Consider the following 22,752-nt stretch of genomic DNA (forward strand, 5'->3'; position numbering starts at 1 on the left):
GTACTTTACCTGCTTTTAGCCACGTCTCATAAGACAAATGGGTGATTTGTTAGGTTGGTGAAACGAAAGGGGTTTTTCTTCCGGTATATTGTAGGAGCCTTTTTCCTATGGGTAGGGTGACATATCTCACGTGACCAGAAACGTAAATCATTTAAATTATTCCACAGAATCGACTAGAACGCAGCAGCTGAGATATCATGTAGTTGGTTGTGTCTTGTAATCTTTCTGAATTTGTGAAGGTATATTGATTTTAAACTTTACCTGTCGTTTTTATATTGTATTTTGATTTTGTGATTTAATGTTTCATGTCCATTTATCGATTATTTTGTTTTTCTGTAAAATATTCTACTTCCGCGTTATGTACGTATGTAAATGTTTTATAAAGATAAATTTGTTGATTTTGGTGAGATTTTGGAACTAGCTCGAATCAAGTTTGGAAAATTAACTTTTTAACTTTCATATATCTTTAAATATGATATTCATGGATAATTTCGTAAAAGCACTATTGCTAATGCGCATTTAATATACACGACAAGTTTTTTAAAATAGACATGTTTCGACATCTCATGATGCCATCTTCAGTATGAATGAAATAATAAGTGATACAAGGTTTATATAAAAGTAATATGATACATAAATTACAACAATAAAAAGGAAATAAGATAAATTAATGGGGAGCGTCCGAGCGTATTATAAACTAAATATTGTATTGACTTAATTATATTATTATATTGAATTTATTGAATTTATTATTATATTATTATTATTAATATTATTATTATTATTATTAATATAATAATATTAATAATATGTATATAAATATATATATACAAAGTGTATAACAATGTGCCCTCCCGGCTATCACCATAATAAAATGGTGACTCCTGCACTTGGGACACAGGACGTACGGTTCTGTGTCCCAAGTGGCACATAACATAAATATATTATATATATTTAAAAGAGCGCTCAATATTCTATATATTAGAAGAGCGTAAGATAAAATGAACTAAAATAAAATGGACAATTGTTTGCTGTCGCTACTCGGAGTTTCACGCCGTAGGGCGATCTTCAGGCAACTGACAGATTATATATTATTTGCTGACTATATACATCGACTAAAAGGTGTTAAGTTACATGACGGCATGCACTAAACATATCGGAACGTTTATTTAAAATGTTCTTTTTACGTCCTTTCAGGATAAGTAGCCTTTCTTCAAGGCAAAGACGGCAGTTTCTTTGGTTTTTGTTTGGAGGTGGAAGTTGTTTGATGAAGTCTCATTTAATGTTGTAGTTACGTTTGTTTTCTTTCAGTGTCCACGTGTATTTAGAAAGTTCTGTCTCGTTCCGGTATTTAATGTTCGTAATTGATTTAATGTGGTTTCGATATCGTGTCTTAAAAGCGCATGCAGTAACACCTATGTAAGTTTTTGTTTCGTTGTTGTCAGTCGTTGTCACGTCGGCTTTGTAAATCACGTTGGGTTTCAGGCAATTTCCATATGTCGGGCATAGATGTTTCTGTCTGCAGTTACATTTCTTTGGTGGGTTGTTCTTGTTCTGGGTTGTGTCTGGGTTAAGTCTTTTTAAAATAGTCTTGTTGTGTCTGGTTATGAAAGTTTTCATGTTTTCGCCGCAGCTGTAGCTTACGCGTATTGTGTGTCAATATCTTGGAGAGTATAGTATTTGGTTGGAAATGTTTGTCGATAAGTTGTAAATTATTATTATTATTATTATTATTAATTATATTATTATATTAATTATATTGTTATATTGAATTTATAATACGTTCGGACGCTCCCCATTAATTTATCTTATTTCCTTTTATTGTTGTAATTTATGTATCATATTACTTTTACATAAACCTTGTATCACTTATTATTTCACTCATACTGAAGATGACATCATGAAATGTCGAAACATGTCTATTTTAAAAAAACTTGTCGTTTATATTAAATGCGCATTAGCAATAGTGCTTTTACGAAATCGTGTAATAAAAATTAATGCCCAACATAAAGTTTTAATTAGAGCCATAGAAATAGACCAAAATTATTGTAAAATTGAATTTATTGTAACGTTTCGTCTTTATTCAAGATATAATAAATAGGGTGTTAAGGCAGAATAATATATTTAGAAAAGGATATTAAATTACTACTAAAGGAGGCGGTGTCAAATGGATTATATGATAAGAAAGTTAGGAAGTAAAATAAAGAGAAATTAGAAGAAGTTAAGTTGGATGGAGTTTCCTTGCACGTTAAGTGAAGGCTTGTATTTATTGATTAGAAGGCTCTCATGAATGGAGAGTTCATATGTATCGTTAGAAGAGGAGATTATTTTAAAGTCGTCTAAGTTGGGGGTGTTTCCAGTTGCGTTAAAGTGAGCTAAGATTCTTGATAACGCAGTGTGGGAAACTTGGTTGCCTGTAAGGGGGGATATTCCCAAGTGCTCCGAAAATCTGGTGTGTAGATGACGTGTGGTCACCGCATTTGTGGTCACCGCATCTTCAACCTTTGTTCTACTTACGAAAATTTTCATACACAACTCGAATTTACCAGAAAGTCACTCACCAAAAACGGTTTTCCTTCACGTATAATTGACCAAATCACACGTCGCTTCCTTAACAACACCTCCAAACCACCTGTCTTGACTGCTCACAAAATGCACATCTATTTTTGTCTTCCTTTCACCGGCATACACCCCCTTCAAATTCGTACAAAAATCAAAAGTTCTTTTCCGCCCTTCCCAACGTATCTCTTCTTTCTTCCCCTTTAAGGAGAAAATTAGTCTGGTGTAGTCTATTTATTCAAGTGTCGAAGTTGCCACGCCTCTTGTTTGGGTCAAACCACACGTCATCTACACACCAGATTTTCGGAGCCCTTGGGAATATCTCCCCTTACAGGCAACCAAGTTTCCCACCCTGCGTTATCTTTGCTCACATTAACGCAACTGGACACACCCCCATTTTAGATGACTTTAAAATTATTTCCTCTTATAACGATTCTCATGAACTCTCCATTCATGAGAGCCTTCTCATCAATGAATGCAAGCCTTCACTTAACGTGCAAGGAAACTCCATTCCACTTAACCTCTTTTAATTTCTCTTTATTTTACTTCCTAACTTCCTTATCATATAATCCATTTGACACCGCCTCCTTTAGTTGTAATTTAACACCATTTTGTAAATATAATATCTTGTCTTAACATCCTATTTATTATTTGCTTGAAGATGTCTTGAGTAAAGACGAAACGTTACAATAAATTCAGTTTTACAATAATTTTGGTCTATTTCTATGGCTCTAATCAAAACTTTGTGTTGGGCATTAATTTTTATTACACGAATTCAATTTTCGCTCGGCAAGTCTCTCGCTACTATTTTACAAAATGTTCTATAATTTTACGGTGTATACCCATTTTCCCTCCACTATGTCTGTATTTGTTGGGGGTGGAAGAAGTTCAAACGTATCATTGTCAATTAACGCTTTCATTTTATCATTCATGGCTTTTTGCCATTTTATTTTCTCATTGGAGCTTATTGCTTGGGAATAGGTCGTTAGGATGTTGGATACTCTATAGCAATAATCTACAGTATATGAGACAGTACCCTCCCCTGAATCTTCTTCTGTCACATACTTTTCAAGATATTTACTCCTACTTCTTATCCTAGTGTGGTATCTTTATTCTCTAGATGTCTCTGGAGTACTAATGTCTTCGTTAGTTGTTTTGGGGTTTCTTTCATGCAATTTTGCTATCTGAGGTGCAAGTTCCTCATCATCTAGTTCTGGCAGTTCCCTGCTACCCTCCATGAAGAACTTAACGCATCTTACACGCTCTACCTTGTTAATGTCAGGATAGTATAGTAGATATGCTGGACTATTTTTATCATACCCTACGAGAATACCTTGTTTACTTCAAGGGTCTAACTTTTGGAGTTTTGTGAATAACCATAACAAACACAACCAAAAACGTGCATTTTGCTCAAGTCTGGTTTTGAGCCTGTAAACGCATCGAACAAAGTTTTGTTCAACCTCGAATTAAAACAACGATTCCTAATATAAGCAGATGCCATGACGGCATATGTCCACATGGATTTTGGTAGTTCCGCTTCCAGCAATAGACACTTGGCCATGCTAAATAAAGTTAACCACAATCTCTCAACTTTGCCGTTCTGGTGTGGCGAATTTGATGCACTAGTTTCATGCCTAATTTTGTTTTCCCTAAGAATCGATTTGAATTTCTCTTTTGTAAATTCAGTGCCGTTATCACTTCTTATGCGCTTCATATTTCCGTAAGTTGTAATATCTGCTAAAAATTGTTTTAATGCTTGTGGTGTATCGCTTTTATGCTTAAGAAATAGACCATATTCAATGCTGAATAATCTTCCACAAACGACAATGAATATTTAAACCCTTCTCTTTCTTCCGGATCAATACGATCTGCAAGATCCGTGTGAATAAATTCAAGAGGACCTCTCGCCTTTTTATCTTGCAGCTTACTTTTCGCCTGACACATTTTACCTTGCGTACAAACCTCACACTCAACTTCCCTCAAGTCTGCGATTTTCATCCCCTTAACCACCTTCTCTAGTTTCCTAACATCCTTGTAGTTGCAGTGACCTAGAACCTTGTGCGCACTCGTAAAGAGAACATGCATTTTTATTTGAAGATGATAAGCTATTTACATAGTAAAGTTTGCCTTTTTGTCTTATTCCAAACGTTGTGCCATCAGGTCACTGTACATGCTTATCGTGTTTATCTAATTTGACTTTTGCCTCCTTTTCTACAGCAGCATTTACTGAGAATATAATTTGATCGTAAAATGGAACATATAAGGCATTACTTAATAAGACATCCTGCGCATTTCCATGCAAGTCAACTGATTTGACTTCAGCAGTGCCTTCACCGACTTCTACGTTGGCTTTACTGCCATCTGCTAATTCAATAACATGCACTTTACTATCAAATTTACTATCAAAATCTATAAATTTTGACTTATCGTTAATAATGTGACTTGTAGCTCCTGTGTCCACCAGTTGAGTTAAATTCGCTTGATCCTTATCCTCCACGTCTGTTTCAGCGTTCTCTTCTTCATCCTTTGACACGAATGAATAGAAGTGTTTCCCTTCACTGTCACAGAGCTGCTCGTCTTTAGCTGACTTGGACGTTTCTTTCGTCTTTGGGCAATCTTTCGTGTCGTGGGTCTTGGTCTTGCATATAGAGCACCATTTGTTCCCCTTCACTGGGCATTGTGAGCTTTTGTGTCCCTTTCTTCCACATTTGAAGCAATTTTCGTCAAATTTTGGTTTCGCATACATAACGTTGTCACCTACCTCAGTTTTTGGTGACAATGGTTTGATATTTTCTTCATGACTTCGTAACAAGTTTTTAAATTCCGTAAATATCATTTTGTCTTTCCCTTTGAACTGTTACGGTAGCAAAGACGTCGTACATTTGTACGTGCTTGGCAGACCCTTTAAAACCATTGCAATGAGTTGTGCATCACTTATTATCTCCTCGGCTTCTCTTAAGGCTGTTGCCGATCGTTCCGCTCGCAATATATAATCTGTGACAGTGTCGTCGTCTTTTTTCTTCAGCGAAGTGAGTTCCGTGTAAAGAGCGATAATTCAAGGTTTTTCTCTGCCTTCATAGTGATGTCTGAGGAATTCTTAAGCTCTCTGTCCATTGTCTTTTGCCTCCCGAATCACAAGAGACAAACTTCTGTCGTCCAGAGATTGAACCAACTTTGCAAAAGTGTCAGTTTTGAAGCTGCTGGTTCTTCTCTCTCACTTTGTTGATTCGATAAATACGTCGTACAGTTTTTAAAGACGCATATAGCCCAACAATTTTACTTCCCATAACTCGTATTTGCTTTCGCTTCCATCGAAGAGCAAACCCCCCCCCTGGCTCATAACCTGTTGAGTTCGTGTTACTCGCCATATCTCTGTTCGTAATATACTCTATACCTTCAGTAACAACCACGAGTGAACTTAATGATCGAACTGATTTTAATATTTTACAGAGCAGTATTTATATTCTTTATTACAAATAACAAATATTATTATTGGTCGAAATAGTTCCTCTATTTAAGCTATATATGGTACATAAGGAAATTTAACTAACGTCAATAACTGTTCCTTGGCTGTTAGCCGTGTGGGAGCGGATACATTGATAAACCAAACTACACACATACTATTTCCTTAAAATGTTTCTGTGGTTTATGAGCATGACTCAACAAAATGTAAGACAAATTTTTTGAGCTTTTTTCTCATTTTTGATTTTTTCCAAAACATTTCAAGTGTTAGGCATGTTTTAAGAAACTTTAAATGAATGCAAAGAACACGATAAGCTTGATAATGACTTTCATATGTAGTTGAAATATTGCTTTGAATCTTCTCTGTTGCTGTTATAACTGAAATCTTGAGTTTACAAGATGTTTTTTTGAGTGTGTGCTCTCATTTACAATTATTCACAGTGTGCCAAATTTCTAAATTTACCCTAAAAGATTATGATCATAAAAGGGTGGGTACACAGCAAAGCATTTCATTTACATAGATATGATGTTACTGTATGGTCTTTACATTATTATTATGATCTCAAAATTACCCACTGTACATAAAGATATTAGAGCAACAGTTCTATATTGTAACACTTTTACATATTTCATTGTATATTACATCACCATATTTTATTTTTGCATATGTGCATATGTGCATCCTGATCCATATGTATAGAAGTCCTCACCATTGCTATTTGATTAAAGCTAGGAGGGCACATAGTATTAGCTATTAGGTACGTACTTATACTCCTCTTGAAAGCTGGTCTCATGAATTTGGTTGGGAAAGTATAGCACTGGCATTACCATGCTTAGATTCAATTATCTAAAAAAATATTTATGGATTGTTAAAGGCAACTTAAAAAATTACACTTTAAGGCTTGATGAATGTTCCCCTAAAAGGCTTTTTATTATCAACATAGAGTCAATAGTGATTTTATTCAATAGACTTTCTAATTTTATTGCTTGTGTAGAACTAGAGGTGATGGTAACTGCTTATATAGAGCGTGCTCTAAGGAGCTGTCTGGTAAGGAAGACTTGCAGTCTTTGTTGCAAGGTCTCACAAGCATTGAATTGTTCAGCTGCTCACAGTTTTATTCATTCCATCCATATTTAAAGGAAAAAGCTGATGTGTTTGAGAGTGATAACATGGTTTTCTCTGCAGCAGCATCTGATGTTGCACTGGGTGATGGTTATGACCGACATGATAAAACCTCACGATCACAGGTTGTTACTCGCGAAGCTATAAGAAATGCAAGTAACTGTTGCTACTCCTCCCTGCTATGCATGTTTGCTCTTTCATCTGTTACTGGTATGAAAGTACGCTCAGTTTATCCTGACACCCTGGGAGAGACAAGCAAATATGCGAAATTTTTGAATGGTCAGATTCTTCCTCGAGTTGAGCATTCTCTATTTGAACATGCTGATGCTAAGCAAACACCAGAACTGGTGTTTCTTTGGTCAGCATATGGTGCATCTTCTCTGCCAGCCCTGGAAACGTCTTTCAAAGTAAATCATTTTGGGCCTTTGATACCCTTTTATGTAAAAGAATCCGTGGAGGAAATAATAAAATCAAAGGCTCCAAAAAAGCAAGTCATAATCACTGATGTTTTCACAAGTGGCTCCCAAAATAGATTGACTTCTTCATCAAGTGCAAATATCAATGATGCAGAACAGTCTTGTCGTGTTAGCCTTCCTCGAACTTCATGTTTAGGCACACTTAAACGCGATCGTATTTTGATGGAAGCTCAAACTGAATCGCATAAGAAGAAAAGGCTTGATGTCAGTGAAGTTGATCCATTAGATATTGGCAATTTTGTTGGTCTGGCAAATATTGATGATGACACGAAGTTTAATCTTTTACAACATCATTGGAAGCCTCCCCATCTTTTGTTTTTCATTTTCGTGAGTTTGGCTCTGTAAAATCAAAGCGTCGTAAGTTTTCGCAACAGTGGCTCCATCAATGGAAATGGCTGTGCTATTCTAAACTCTATGATGGTGCATTTTGTCTGCCATGTTTACTGTTTGGAAAAGAGACTGGTCACAATGGTAACAAACTGACCAATTTTTTTAAAGAGCAGTTGACCAACTGGCAGAACGCGGGGAAAAGACTTGAAGATCACGACAGAGCATCTTCCGTTCACCGAGACTCTGTTCTGCGTGCATCTTGTTTTGAGGAAGTAATGCTTGGAAAGGCTGATGGTATAAATGAGCAAGCTGATAGTCTCCTCAGCAAAAGGATTAAGTACAATCGATGTATTCTGCGTGCTATGGTTGAGACAGTTATTTTATGTGGCAGGCAAAATCTAGCTTTAAGAGGTCATCGTGATGATTCTAGCCATTATTCATCAAGTAATCCGGGAAATTTTCAAGCCCTCCTTGATTACAGAATTTCTAGTGGAGACAAAGTACTGGCGGAACATTTTAAACTGTCTAAGAAGACTGCAACCTATCGTTCCAAGACCATTCAAAACAAACTTGTCGCCATTTGTGCGAAGCAAATTTCTGACAAGATTGTTTCTGCCATTAACGACAGTAATCTTCCCATTTACTTAGTTCTGGCTGACGAAGCAGCAGATTGTGGAAATATAAAGCAAATGCCCATTGTTCTACGCTATGTCGATCAGAACAAACAAGTTAACGAACGATTCATTTGCTTTGTTGACTGCAAAAATGGGACGACTGGTCTTGTTTTATCCCAAAATATCGAACAGACATTAAACAACGTTGGTCTCCCTCTTATAAATTGTAGAGGTCAGGGATACGATGGAGCTAGTGCAATGCCCAGTTTAAGAAAGGGCGTATGTGGTCGTATGTGGTCGAAGGCACTATATGTTCATTGTTCCAGTCATCGTCTAAACTTGGTTGTTGCCAAAGCTTGCTCACTTTCGCTAGTAAAAAACATGTTGGGTCAAGCTCAAAAGATAACGTCCTTCTTCAGCAGCTCTCCAAAACGTTCACAGTATCTTAGCGAAAAAATAATGGAATACGGCTTGAAATTCAAAAAGTTGAAGCCGACATCCACAACTCGTTGATAAGAGAGAATAAAATCTCTTGATGGTTTTCTGGATGCATATGCTGTGATTTACAATGCATTGGATTACATGCAGTTTGGTGGTAGCAACAATGAGTTCAAAGATGCAACCAGTGAGCACAAGCCCATTTTCAGTTGAATTTGTGTTTCTTAGGTCATAATTCAAAATATTTTAGATTATACGTTACCTTTGACTGTTCAGTTACAACAACGGAAAATCGACATCAAATTGATTAACCTTTTGAAAGATGAACTTGTCAGGCTATGTTCTTCTGCTGCCACTTACCACGACATCTTTTATGACACTGCTCTTGAGCTAGCTCGTGAAGTAAACCTCGTCAATCCCAAGTCTATACCTCGTATATGCAACAGGCAACGAACAGAGAAAACTTTAAAGTTACAACACTACGCGATTATTACAGAGTCAAACTCACTATTCGAGTCAAATTCCTGTTACTACATGTGAATGTGAGCGCGCAGTCTCGGCCTTATGTCGAATGAAAACGTGGTTGAGAAGCACTATGTCAAGCGAAAGATTGAACGGTCTGGCTATTATGCATTTTAACAATGACGTTAGCGTTGATGTGGAAGAGATTATCGGCACATTTGCCAGGCAAAACCATACCAGGATGCAGTTTGTTGATATTTTTGAAGATAAGTGACCTTAATTCACCTGATTAACGTTTTCAATATTTTTATAGTACGTCTGCACTCTACAAATTCCTGCTGCTGTTGGAGTTGTATTATCAACAAAAGAAGAAGAATAACATTTATTATTACTTGTTGCCTGCCTTTGGTACGATGATTACATCGTGAACATTTCTTTGCTATATCTACGTATCTTTTTTTGTTGTTGTTGGAGGTGTGATATTATCAACAAAAGAAGAAGAATGACATTTATCATTACTTGTTGCCTGCCTTTGGTACGATGATTACATCGTGAACATTTCTTTGCTATGTCTACGTATCTTTTTCTGTTGCTGTTGGACGAGTGGTATCAAGTGTGATTAATGGTCAAAAAGTTGTGCTTCATTAGTGAGATATAAAAGGTTTCTTTGCGTTTCACGACAAAAAATATGCCAAGCTTCTACCTTTTCAAAATCACTCGTGGATTGGAATGATACCTTCCTGATTGTAAGTTTTGGCGAAGGTATGAAACTTGATAAATCTTATAGTAGTAACAAAAATGTTTAAAGGTTAGTGGAATTTTAGATTTTATATCATTGAAATTTGCGAAATGCTTACAAACTAAGTAGAGGCAAGTTTTTTTAAATTCTGTTGTCAAAACGCAGGAAATCGCATTCCCGACGGTCTAAAATACAAAATTTTCCTGTGGGCATCCTCCAAGACCCCCTACAGAGCTAGCCCCTTTGGCGCTCGCTGTGGTGCATCAGTCACGAAAATTGCTGGATCCGCCCCTGCTTGACACAAATTACCAAAGAACGAGGTCAGACACTCAGATTTCAGACACTGTTGATCAGGTTCATCCACGCAATCCAACGTATAGCAAATTTCACCAGAACGCGAGCCAATAATGAACGTCTTAACAATGTAATCAAGTCGACAAGCTGTGGTAACAGCAATAAGTTTTCCGTCAGGAGAATAACTGATATCAATAAAAAAGTCAAAGTAATTGTGACGTTTTGGGTGAACTGCCAACCTTTTTCGATGGGCTAATTTGAAATTGTCAGAAAGATTTAAAACGCGCCACACACAAAACAGCCCGTAACAATCACATATTGCAAATTCCCCATAGGCAAATGCAGGATTGTAGCAGCATTTTCTAACTGCTGAATAATAATCGTTAACACGAACGCGTTGTAGTAGTTTTAAACTGTCAGCATCAAATAGAGCAGTTCGCCATCAGTGCTTCATGCCAAAAGACGGCTGGCATCAGGAGACAGAGCCAAACAACTAAAGCCATCAGCAAGATACTCCATCCGCAAATCTAAATAATCTTCAACACCACTTTTATTACCACTTTTACGTCTTTTTTTTAACACTTGCTCGTCACGCTCATTTGCCCCAAGTCCCGCATCAAGAATAGGGCAACCTAATTGAATGCAATCAACTCCATAAAATTTAACTTTAAGATCAATCCATTGGTCGGGTCCGCCTTTTATAAATTCTTCTAAGCTCCACCTGTCAGGTTATTCAAACCTTCTCCGGAGCCAGTAGTGTTACATAAGGGATGCACACTTGGGACATTTGCTCAATGTGAGGTGAGCCACTCTCTAAAGTCTAATACCAACGATAGTCAAATTACATCCGTCTGTAAGCGTCATAAGCAATCGAAAGCAACATCGATAAAAGCATCTCGTGCAGCAGTGTCACATTTATTCAGCTGGGACGATACGGACATTAGCAGTTTACAGAAATCTCGGGTAAACGAACTTTTAAATGACTTCGAGGACGTTGTGTCAAAAGATTTATCGGACATTGGCAGAACAAATCGTGTAAAACATCGCATTCTTACGGGCAATGCACCTCCTATAAAACAGTCCCCAAGGCGGGTTCCCATTCACCCGAAGGACGAGTTGGATAAGAATTTGGCGTCGATGCTGAAAGACGGTATAGTTCAACCCTCTTCCAGCCCCTGGGCTTCTCCAGTTGTGCTGGTAAAAAAGAAGGACCGGAACACAAGGTTTTGTGTTGACTATCGTCACCTTAATGAAGTAACGCAAAAGGGTGCATATCCGTTGCCAAGGATTGATTCGACTCTTGATGCTCTGAGCGGAGCAAAGTACTTTTCAACTATAGACCTTGCTAGTGGATATTGGTCAGAAGTGGAACTGTCCGATCAAGAAAAAACGGCGTTTGCAACACCTCAAGGGCTGTTCGAGTTCTGTGTAATGCCATTTGGATTAACAGGTGCACCAGGCACCTTTCAAAGATTGATGGAATCTGTCTTAGCAGGTCTTCAATGGTCAACATGCCTGGTGTACTTGGATGATATTATTATCTTTAGTACGATGTTTGAAGAGCACCTCGAACGATTGCGGATGGTTCTTGAGAGGCTTCGCGACGCAGGACTAAAATTTAAACCGCAGAAATGTTACTCTTTCGGAGAGTTGTGCCTTTTCTGGGTCATGTCATCTCTAAGGAGGGGGTCGCCACAGATCCTCGCAAAGTAGAGGCGGTGACAAAATGGCCGGTACCTCTCGCGAAAACAGAGCTGTGGAGTTTTCTCCGTTTAGCTTCGTACTATCGCCGATTTATCAAGAATTTTGCAGCAATTCCAGCTCCATTACATCATGCATTAACTGTTGGTAACGAGAAAAACTTTGTGTGGACTACTGCCTGTGATCGTGCATTCGCAGAGCTTAAAACGTGTTTAGTGAACGCACCGGTATTGGGCTATCCAAGATCGGACGGGGAATTTATTCTTGACACCAACGCGAGTGACTTCGGCATCGGTGCTGCTCTGTCTCAAATACAAGATGGCGAGGAAAAGGTAATTGCTTACGCTAGTAGAACATTGAGCAAGAGTGAGCGTAGCTATTCAGTGATGAAACGAGAAATGTTGGCTTTAGTTTTCTATACCCAACAATTTCGGCATTATCTGTACGGACTGCGTTTCATTGCGAGAACGGATCATGACGCCTTACGTTGGTTAACGAACTTTAAAGAACCAAACGGGCAAGTAGCACGTTGGCTAGAAAAACTTGGAGAATTTGATTTTAAGGTGCAATCTTGACCTGGGAAGCGACATGGAAATGCGGACTGTTTGTCACGATGGCCCAACCCGTCTATCGAAGTTCGTAACGTAGGAAATATAAAACTTGAAAAACGGACGAATTCTGAGGAAGCTTGTTGTCCCACGTGGACGTCCGCTGAGTTACGATCACTACAGTTAGCTAACCCTACGATTTGCTATGTGTTGTCTAAGAAGGAGATCCAGCTAGATCCTCCACGAAAAGAAGAACTAAAAGGATTAAGCCGAGCTGTGCACAATTTGTGTTAACATTGGGACGTTTTGGAAATTCGTGACGGTGTTTTGTATCGTCGTTATGAAAATGACGATGGCACAACGACGGAGCCCCTGTTTGTAGTACCTCGTTGTTTAGTGAGCGATGTGTTAAGAAGTCTGCACGACAGTCCAACTTCCGGTCACCTGGGCATAACAAAACTCTCTCGAAAGTACGACAAAGATTTTACTGGCCTGGTCAACGTCAAGATGTCGAAGAATGGTTGATGAAATGTGAAAAGTGCACTGTAGGTAAGGGTGCAACAAAAGGGAATCGGGCACTACTGGTAAGTTGTCCCCCTGGTTATCCTTTAGAACGAATTGCAATCGATATACTGGGACCTTTACCAGTGTCTAAAAACGGCAACAAATACATCATGGTGGTTGGCGACTACTTGTCAAAATGGACGGAGAGTTATGCCATTCCAAACCAAGAAGCATATACAGTTGCGGAAAAGTTGGTAAACGAATTCATCTGCCGTTTTGGTGCACCAGATACCATCCACACAGATCAAGGTAGGAATTTTGAGTCTTCACTATTCCAAGAAGTGTGTAGGCTTTTGGGAATCCCTAAGACTCGCACATCGGCGTATCACCCGGAGGGAGATGGAATGATTGAACGCTTTAATAGAACTCTTGAAGCGATGCTTTCCAAATATGTAGCAAAACATCAAAAAGATTGGGACGTACATCTTCCCAGAGTAATGATGGCTTACCGATCGAGTGTGCAGGAATCAACTGGCTTTACTCCATACCAGCTAATGTTTGGACGAGAAATCCGTTTACCTGCAGATGTGATGTTCGGAAACACTCCTGACAAATCAAAGAATGTGCACGCGTACGTCGAGGAGTTGAGAGACAGCCTCGTGGCAGCGCACGATCTAGCTCGTGAACATCTGAAAACAGCACAGAAGCGGCAAAAGCGGTATTAAGACGCTCGCAGTACCGGTGATGGTTTTGGTATCGGCGATCGTGTTAGGCTTCTCAATTCCGCAACGAAACAAGGCGAGTCACGCAAGTTATGATCGCCATGGATAGGACCGTTTGTCATCCTTGACAAACTTTCTGACCTGAATTACAAGATTGGGGCAGAGAATAGAGAAGGAAGAAAGCAAATTGCGCACTACAATTGGTTGAAACATTGCACAATCAAGTCTGTGGAGAATAGTCACCCTCAAGCAACGCGTGGACAGAGTGTTCATGAAGATGACCAACATCGTGTCAACGAGCAGCGTTACGTTCCGGACGAAACTGATCTTATGTATACCCGCGATTCACCTGTCTTCGAGTACACAAACCCAATACGGGAGGGCGAACTACCCATACATGAGAAACGGAAACCTTCATTGTCCCGACCACGGCGTCAAATTCGAGCTCCCGGATGGATGGCAGATTTTGACGTAGACATAAACTGAATATTCTGGACAACATGATTTTAATTGTTTGAATTTTGCATGATTTAGGAGACATATATCACATACTAGGTTTATCAGCGCATGGGACATGCTTTCTCTAAGAAGGGGGTAGTGTAGCGACGAATCAAGCTTAGTCATAGTTGTTGTGCGTCAACGGATATACGATGTGAGTAAGCACAACAACGCGCTACAAGCTAACCACACAAGCCCGACCACAAAGCATGAAAGCACTATAACGCGCTTAGAAGGAACTAAGTCATCCCACTATTACGTGCAGGATATGACGGAGAACACTCCTTTTAGTTATTATATAAATGCACGACAAAATATAGAATAGAAGACAAGACCAGAGATGAATAGAGCATAGCAAAATTCCATGTAAACTCGTATGATTAAATATAATGCAATAATAATGATACGTGGCAAGTGTATGATTTCATGGCGCAAGTGCATATACCGAGGGACATGATGATCCAAATCTAACCGTTCTACGGCTCAACGTTACAAAAGCAAAAGAGTGTCATCAGTATCCTTGAAGAGCTGGAGGATTGTCCAGTTGAAGATGAGAAAGGTTGGTGTGAAAATCAATAAGTTAACATCCCTATTTATACTGAAGTGTTGATGCTTTAGAGAGTGATGATGGTAATATATTCATTCTATGCTATGTTGATTATTTTAGAGGTCAAGAACCGGTGTATAATGGCATGTTTGTCTTATGTGTTAGATGACCAATGCACCCATCGAGATATGAACAAAAAGCTATTTTGGGACATTGTTGTTATAAGAGCTGAATTTGTCACAAATAATATTTTCTGCATAAATGTGTGAAACAATTGATAAATAATTTGATCTCTGTTGAAGGGTAAAAGCTTGGGAGAAGTTCAAGAGATCATTAACAAAAGTTTGTCTCCTAGACTCCTATCAACAGGAACATTACGAAACATTCATTCAATAATGTTGGTGGAAGAGGTGATGATTGTGGCAAAGCTGAAAAAGGAAAATATTGTCAACGCAGTTATTATTTTACTTAGTTCTTTTTATACTTTTAATGCTGAGTATTCCAAACGCGTTAATGGACATTGCAAAAATGTATTTATTCTTTTAGAACATTTGCTTTTAAATTCAAAATGCAATTGTAAGGCTCAATTGCCAACTTTTGTCAATCATTTTATTTCTTCTATGAAGTAGAAAACTTTTGTAGTGTTAATTAATGGCATGTAGTAGAGATTTTAAGTATTCTGTGTTTGCAAAAAATGTGCTATTTATAAGTGTGTGATTGATTTTCTTTAGTTTAGTTAAAAAGATCCTCTATATTGCTTAAATGGTCATGGATATGCACCTGAAAAAAATGCTTATTTAATGGTAAAAACAACCAAATAAAATTGGTCAAATATTGGTAAATTTAACCATTCTTGTTTTTGGTATTTTTGACCAATTTAGGAATTGGTTGTTTTGACCTATAAAAATTGTTTTTCTCATGTGCATTCAAATGACCAATTTTTTTGGTCTCTTTGACCAATCTATTTTTATTGGGTAGAACATTGGATTCCAGGGTTGAAAAAGTACTTGATTATAAAACTAAATGGCATTTTCAAATCTTGAAAAGTTTGACGTAAAATATTATTAAATACAAAATTTTATTTCGACTATGTTATTAAATCTACTTCATTCAGTAGCTAAATAATTGCAGGCTACCAACATGTATGAATTGCGTGCCAATTTTTTTAAATGTATGCCAATGTATTTAATAAACGCAGTGTTTTGGGAGATGTACCCAAAAGCCAAGAAATGAAAAGAAACGTGAATATTCATGATACCTACGATAAATAATTTTTAGACAAATGGCTCAACTTGGCCCCGAATGTGGACACTGTTTTTTTTCCAAACCAAAACGAAATAGGAGGGAAAACCGGCGGATCCGGTAAAAAAACCCTCCAATGAAAGAAAAAATAGAAAATTTAGAAGAATTGCTTCAAATTTTTGTAGTGTTTTATGATGTTTTATGTTTTTGTTGTTTTCGATGATCCCGATGATCTACTTTAACATGCAGCGTAGTCAGATCGTGCGTCTTATACAGTCGTATAAAGAATTTAAATTTACGGAGCAATAAAAATGTGGGCTGACTACCCTATTGACACAGCAAACTTACGTAGAGCACAAAAAATGAAATAGTGCAGAGTGTTAACAAAAATTGTAATCAATAGACGAAAAACTAATAGCAGCCATATATAAATCATGTATAAAAATTATTCAGTACGTAGGAACCTGACCATTCACCTGTCCATAACAATTAAAAATGAAATGACTAAAGAGACGTTATGACTTGCATAAAAACAATTTTTGATGTCTGCTAGGCTTTATTCCATTGAAATTTTCTATGTTGCCTCATTAATTAATAGCTGGCTTTCACTCGTGTGTTTTGTCAGAAAATTTAACAATTGTGAACATTTAGTTATACGGAAATTTTTAATTGTCGAATTTGAAAATGCGTTATACTGATAGACATTATGGATAAATAAATTGGCAAGTGTGCATCTTATGATAACGACGCTTGTTTCTTGGTGTGTATGCCCGACTTCGTCCTTCATTCATTGTCCAGTTAGAAGGCCTACAGACATAGCTACTCTATAAAAAACACGTTATAAATGTCAGCATAATGAAGAAACAGAAATTAATTATATTGAAAGGAACAAAACTTTAATACCTGATTTCCAAGGGTTGTCCTGGTCAGTTTGATCCAGGCGACTTGGTCGGTATCTTCCTTTTTTTCACCGCGTAGTTTTTACGTTGTATCGTTGAAATTAATTATAAATTTTTTATCTTAGTAATTCAATGAACCATACTTGCATCATTGCAATGTTCTTAATACACGTTACATAAAATTACTAAAATGTAGCGAGTGAAAGCCAGCTATTTTCTCACAGCAAGTGACATCTTTTAATGACACTTTTTTAAGTTGGGTGATTTTAATGGTTAAGCTTCAAATTGTAAAGATAGACCATCAGGATCCTTTTTAACTATCTCTTGCAGTTACTCATACAAGTTAATTTTAACACTTATTTACTCAACTTACAAACCACAAAATAGAGATCGTCTTTTTCTCCTCGCTTGTTTTCCATCTTCGTAGAATGTAGACCATTTTTATAGTGCAATCTCTTCAATGTAAATGTTCATACGTACATATGCCGTCATGCAATGTCCATTCAACATGTCGATACCATTCCATACACGAAGTAAGTAGCACCATCAACCAATAAAGAAGCCACTAATATTATCGATCGCCATTTCGATAGACTACAATTCACAATGCACTGTTATGGTAACTTTAAGCGAAGGAAAAGGGACCGCACTTCAATACCCTAGTTTTATCATTACTCAAAGAATGCCTAGTGCAGAGTTGATCTTCTGTTCTTATCAGTTGACCACCTTTAGGTGGGTTCATATAACAATGGGGCCCATCATCATTATATGAACAAACAACTGACATCAACGAAGAATCCAAACTACAAATGAACATTCTTGGCCATGAATCTCCATGACACATGAGTAATGAAAAACTAGTAAGAGTAATTGAAGTGAATGACACAGGTGGTAAAGGAATTTTCACAACTCCATCCTTTTGGGATCTACAATATAAGGAAATATGAAACACATGTATGAGATTTCATGATGAATAACACTGCATATGACGTTAGTTTGCGTTTTAAATTCTTAATCAGATATATTGAGAAAGAGCAAATTGTTTTATTTTTTCTGTTTGACTATTTAAACGGTAGAACATTCACCTTCATTGCACGAAAAGCTTTAGTGAGTTGAGTTTGAACGATGTAACAAGTTTCGCACGATCAAAGACTTATAATCATGATGAAAGCATTTTACAGTGAAAGCTTTCAGATGACGAGGCCTACACTAAGACCAGTTCATTATTCCATGTAACTCATACTTCAGTATTCGTCAGTAAAAAGACAGAATTTACCTTTGTTCCTACAACGTTAAAGGGAGTAATTTTCTGTTAGAGTAAAACACACGAATTTAAATATGTTAACGTTTCTTTAATTGACGTCATAACTAAAATTATTATTGTGATTGGCTCCTTCGGAGCATGTCACATTTCACAAAGACAACAAGTAATCCTTCAATGCGTATTTAAGGCTTGTTTCAAACATCGCACTTTACATGTGCCGAATGTATTTAAGACAAAAGATAATAAGGAATTTTATCTCATTATCTCATATTTTAAATGCATTGGGCGCATGTAAAATGCAATGTTTGAAACAGGGCTTAAAAACGCATTGAAGGATTACTTGTTGTCTTTGTGATAGGTGACATGCTCCTAAGGACCCAATCACAATAATAATTTTAGTTATGACGTCAATTAAAGAAACTTTAACATGTTTAAATTTGTGCGTTTTACTTCAACAGAAAATTCAAAGTCAAATGACTACCGCTAAGGTTGTTGAAAGTTAAATATTCGCTGTGCAAATTATTTACCATCCAGTCATAGTGGACTTTGCTCTAAGAAACTTGACAATTTACAAGGTGTAAATACTGTGAAATCAACTCTAAAATCTCGCAAAAAACTTTCTCAATGACGAATGAACGAAAACGGTTACTTTTAATTTCGTGTTGGAAATGGGCTCTTGGTAGATAAATGAAAAATGTGCCACAGGAAAACTAATAGTAAAATATCTTCGCAAAGTGAAAGTTTTAATGAGAAAAACATGTTATTTTATCATTATTAAAATCTTATCTATGTTCTTTTCACATGCTTTCCTTGACTTTGAAAAATGTTCAAAAAACAATAATTTCGCATCATTCCCATACGTCCACAGGATTACCCCCTTTTGGAAATGTTTTGGCAGGGTAACTACTATTTTGATCGGACAATGCCTATGGGTTGCGCATCGTCCTGCCGCACTTTTGAAATGTTTAGCACTGCACTAGAATGGATCGCTAAAACCCATTTGAGCATTGAACATATTATTTATATTCTTGATGATTATCTCCTTGCTGCCCCTTCATTCGACCAGTGTTGCGTTGCATTACAAAAGTTTACATCTCTTTGTGCTCATGTCGGTGTACCAATAGCTCCAGGAAAAACGTTTGCTCCTGTAAATATCCTCACTTTTGCTGGCATTGAGCTCAATACGCATGCTATGGAAGCTTGTCTACAAGAGGACAAAATCCTCAAAACAGGCACGCTTCTCGGAGAATTTCTCAAAAGGAAAAAGGCCACGCTAAAGGAAATCCAGTCGTTGATTGGCTTGTTGAACTTTGCATGCATGGTCGTCTTACCAGGCAGAGCATTTCTTCGTCGGCTGATTGACATCACCAAGGTAGTTAGGGTAAACTATTACTACATTCGTTTGACAAGGTCTGTAAAAGCAGATTTGAGTCTTTGGAAATCTTTTATCGATGATTTTAACGGTCGGTCATTTTTTCTTTCCGACTATTGGCTTCCATCTAATGTTTTGAATTTGTACACAGACGCTTCTGCAAGCTTTGGCTTTGGAGCCATTTTCGGTAAATTTTGGTGTTACGGGGCCTGGCCTGAGCACTGGAAAGAATTAAACATCGTTATTTTGGAATTTTACCCAATCGTTCTAAGCGTATTGTTATGGGGTCACCTTTTGCGTTATCAACGCGTATTATTTCGCACAGACAACGCAGCATTGGTCGAAATTTTAAATAGATCTACCTCTCGGGACCCGACAGTGATGATATTTGTTCGTCGCCTGGGGCTAGTTTGCTTAAAATTTAAAATTTTGTTCCGTGCCAAACATATACCAGGTGTGTACAACCATCTAGCTGATGCCTTGTCGCGTTTTCAGGTTTCAAAATTCAAAGAGCTAGCCCCTGCGAACGTTCACACTTTGCCGTCGGTTGTTCCCGAAAAATCTACTACCGCACAAATGGAAGATGTAACTTCTATTTTACTAAAATCTAGTTTGCAGCCATCGTCAGTCCCCACTTATCGTCGTGCTTGGAAATTATTCCAACAATTTTCGCACGAGGCTCTTCAAAGAGCTTTAGTTTCACTTCCCATTTCACCGACAGACCTCAGTTTATTTATTGCGTTCTTGTTCCAACGTAAGTATGCGCCTTCTACGGTGCTTACATATGTGTCTGCGCATGGGTACTGTCATCGAATGGTGGATTACCATGACCCTAGTAGAGCTTTTTGGATTGTTCAGATTTTAAAAGGCTATAAAAAGATAGGATTTCGAATTGATTCTCGGTTGCCAATTACTATGCCCTTACTTCGCAGTATTCTGCGGAATATAGCAACATTAACTTCCACTGTGTATGACAAGAGGCTTTTTCAAGCAATGTGCACCACAGCGTTTTTTGCCTTTTTACGTATAGGTGAGATTACAACTTGTCATAGGTCACCATCAGTTATCAATATTAACCAGGTAGTTAAGGTGGTCGATGCAACTAATAAAACAATCAAAATTAACATAGCATTAAATGACTTCAAACATTCGTATAACGAACGACCTGCCGTTCTGACGTTATCGCGTCGTTCAGATATCTGTCCGGTTCGAAGCTTGCTGGATTACTTTTCTGTTAGAGATTCTTCTAATGGACCGTTGTTTCAACTAAGTTCAGGTAACCCTGTCCCACGAACTTTATTTACAATTTTCTTAGCTTCAGTGTTTAGAGCGTGTCGTCTGGATTCATCCAAATACAAAGGGCTAATTTTTCGGATCGGAGCAGCTACGTTTGCAGCAGAGCGGGGTTTTTCTGATGAAAAGATTCGTGCGATGGGTCGTTGGTGATCGGACGCATTTCACAAATACATTAGAGCTCCAAGTTTAAATGTTTCTTCGTTGTAATGGCTGGGGACTTACGGTGGCTGCATTCTTGTTTGGCAAGACAAATGCCCATAGTACATATTCTGTTGTAGTTGAGGTTAGGCAAAATGATCTTACTTGCTGTCGTTTAGCTGATGCAAGGGCTAGGCTAGCGGCTGCATGATTTCTTTTTGCATTGTGTTCATTCTGTGCTCGGAAGCAGGGGCTACGTTCACAATTAACAGCATGTGGGATTGATATCTCTTTATCTCACTCATAGATGAACAGTTGGGGTACGTTCATAGTTAATAGGTTTCCTCTTCTTAAACATTTGTCTTGCTCCTTTAAAAAATTATTAGTGTTCTTATATATTTTATTGTACAGGCGTTTCTGCCGCTGATGGATTGGGGCGGCCTCCTTAGCTCAGAAGGCTTATGGCGTTTTTATCACCCCAACTTTTCTGTGCTATACAGAAAAACTTTATTCGTAAAGATGTTTGTTTAAATTGTGTATGATAATTAATTTATATTATGTTATACTTGTTATTTCTATTTTATTAAAGCGGCATGTGCTTTCACACATTGCCAATTTTTACCCAAAAGAGAGTACTCTTTAATGTCATGCGCACAGAAAACAGAGCTCATCAGCCCAAGAACCTCCTTGAATTTCGATTTGTTATGATTAAGCGGAAGCGATAAAAGACCAAATTATTTTAATTCCTTATAACAATACCCCGAGAAAAAATATTTATATTGACGTTATTCAAATTGGTCAACTATTTCAAGTGTCTCTTTAAACTAAAAGAAAACTGTGCACTTCACATGTTAGTTTCCGTTCATAGATAAAATACTATAAATTAGAAAAGGAGTATTGTCTCTAAGCAATTTTTGTTCAATTTTTATAGCTCATTATAATATGATTTACCCCCTTTTACCTAACTTAACATGAAACTTTTCAAAGTACATCAAATTCAAGCAATGCTAGTTTCTTTGGAAATTGTCTTTATACATGAACTATATACGGGACGGGGACACAAATTTTGATGATTTTTAATTATATTTTGGATAAAGAGCCAAAATATCAGAAATTTAGTGTTAGAAAAAATATGCAACAAAAATACTGCTTCAACAATTCGAAGAATTACCATTTACATTGAAAACAACAGACCAAATTACTTTAATTCCTTATAACAACACCCCGGGAAAAATATGTTTATGTTGACGTTATTCAAATTGGTCAACTATTTCAAGTGTCTCTATAAACTAAAAGAAAAATGTGCACTGCAGATGTTAGTTTTCGTTCATGAATAAAATAATATGAAGCCAAAAATGGAGTATTTCTCTAAGCAATTTTTGTTCAATTTTATAGCTCATTATAATATGATTTACCCCCTTCTACCTAACTTAATATGAAACTTTTCAAAGTACATCAAATTCAAACAAGGCTGGTTTCTTAGGTAATTATCACTATACATCACATTTCACATGATTTTAATTT

The 22,752-nt window shown here is 37.3% G+C and overlaps 1 protein-coding gene and 1 long non-coding RNA gene across 4 annotated transcripts; both read left to right on the plus strand.

Annotated features, from left to right (window-relative positions):
• The first annotated feature begins 173 nt into the window (after nt 1-173).
• LOC124456670 (52 kDa repressor of the inhibitor of the protein kinase-like) lies at nt 174-9,831 on the plus strand. Of its 3 annotated transcripts, none has more exons than XM_047007042.1 (3): nt 174-239; nt 7,017-7,069; nt 7,162-9,831. In XM_047007042.1, the coding sequence occupies exon 3, from the start codon at nt 8,226-8,228 to the stop codon at nt 9,075-9,077; it is 852 nt and encodes a 283-aa protein (XP_046862998.1). In that variant the 5' UTR covers nt 174-239; nt 7,017-7,069; nt 7,162-8,225; the 3' UTR covers nt 9,078-9,831. The 3 variants fall into 2 exon arrangements, with proteins under 3 accessions (XP_046862998.1, XP_046862999.1, XP_046862997.1); XM_047007041.1 differs by having other exon boundaries at nt 7,017-9,831.
• A 235-nt stretch (nt 9,832-10,066) lies between these two features.
• Nucleotides 10,067-15,726, plus strand: LOC124456673. Its single transcript, XR_006952388.1, has 3 exons — nt 10,067-10,077; nt 14,537-15,029; nt 15,138-15,726. It is a non-coding gene; the product is annotated as an uncharacterized LOC124456673 (long non-coding RNA).
• Nucleotides 15,727-22,752: the final 7,026 nt, after the last annotated feature.

The sequence above is a fragment of the Xenia sp. Carnegie-2017 genome, unplaced genomic scaffold (assembly GCF_021976095.1).
Source record: "Xenia sp. Carnegie-2017 unplaced genomic scaffold, XeniaSp_v1 HiC_scaffold_6, whole genome shotgun sequence".
NCBI lineage: Eukaryota > Metazoa > Cnidaria > Anthozoa > Malacalcyonacea > Xeniidae > Xenia > Xenia sp. Carnegie-2017.

Coding starts and splice junctions, on each gene's coding strand:
- LOC124456670 (XM_047007041.1), top strand. CDS start 8,226: ATGCTTGGAAAGGCTGATGGTATAAATGAGCAAGCTGATAGTCTCCTC.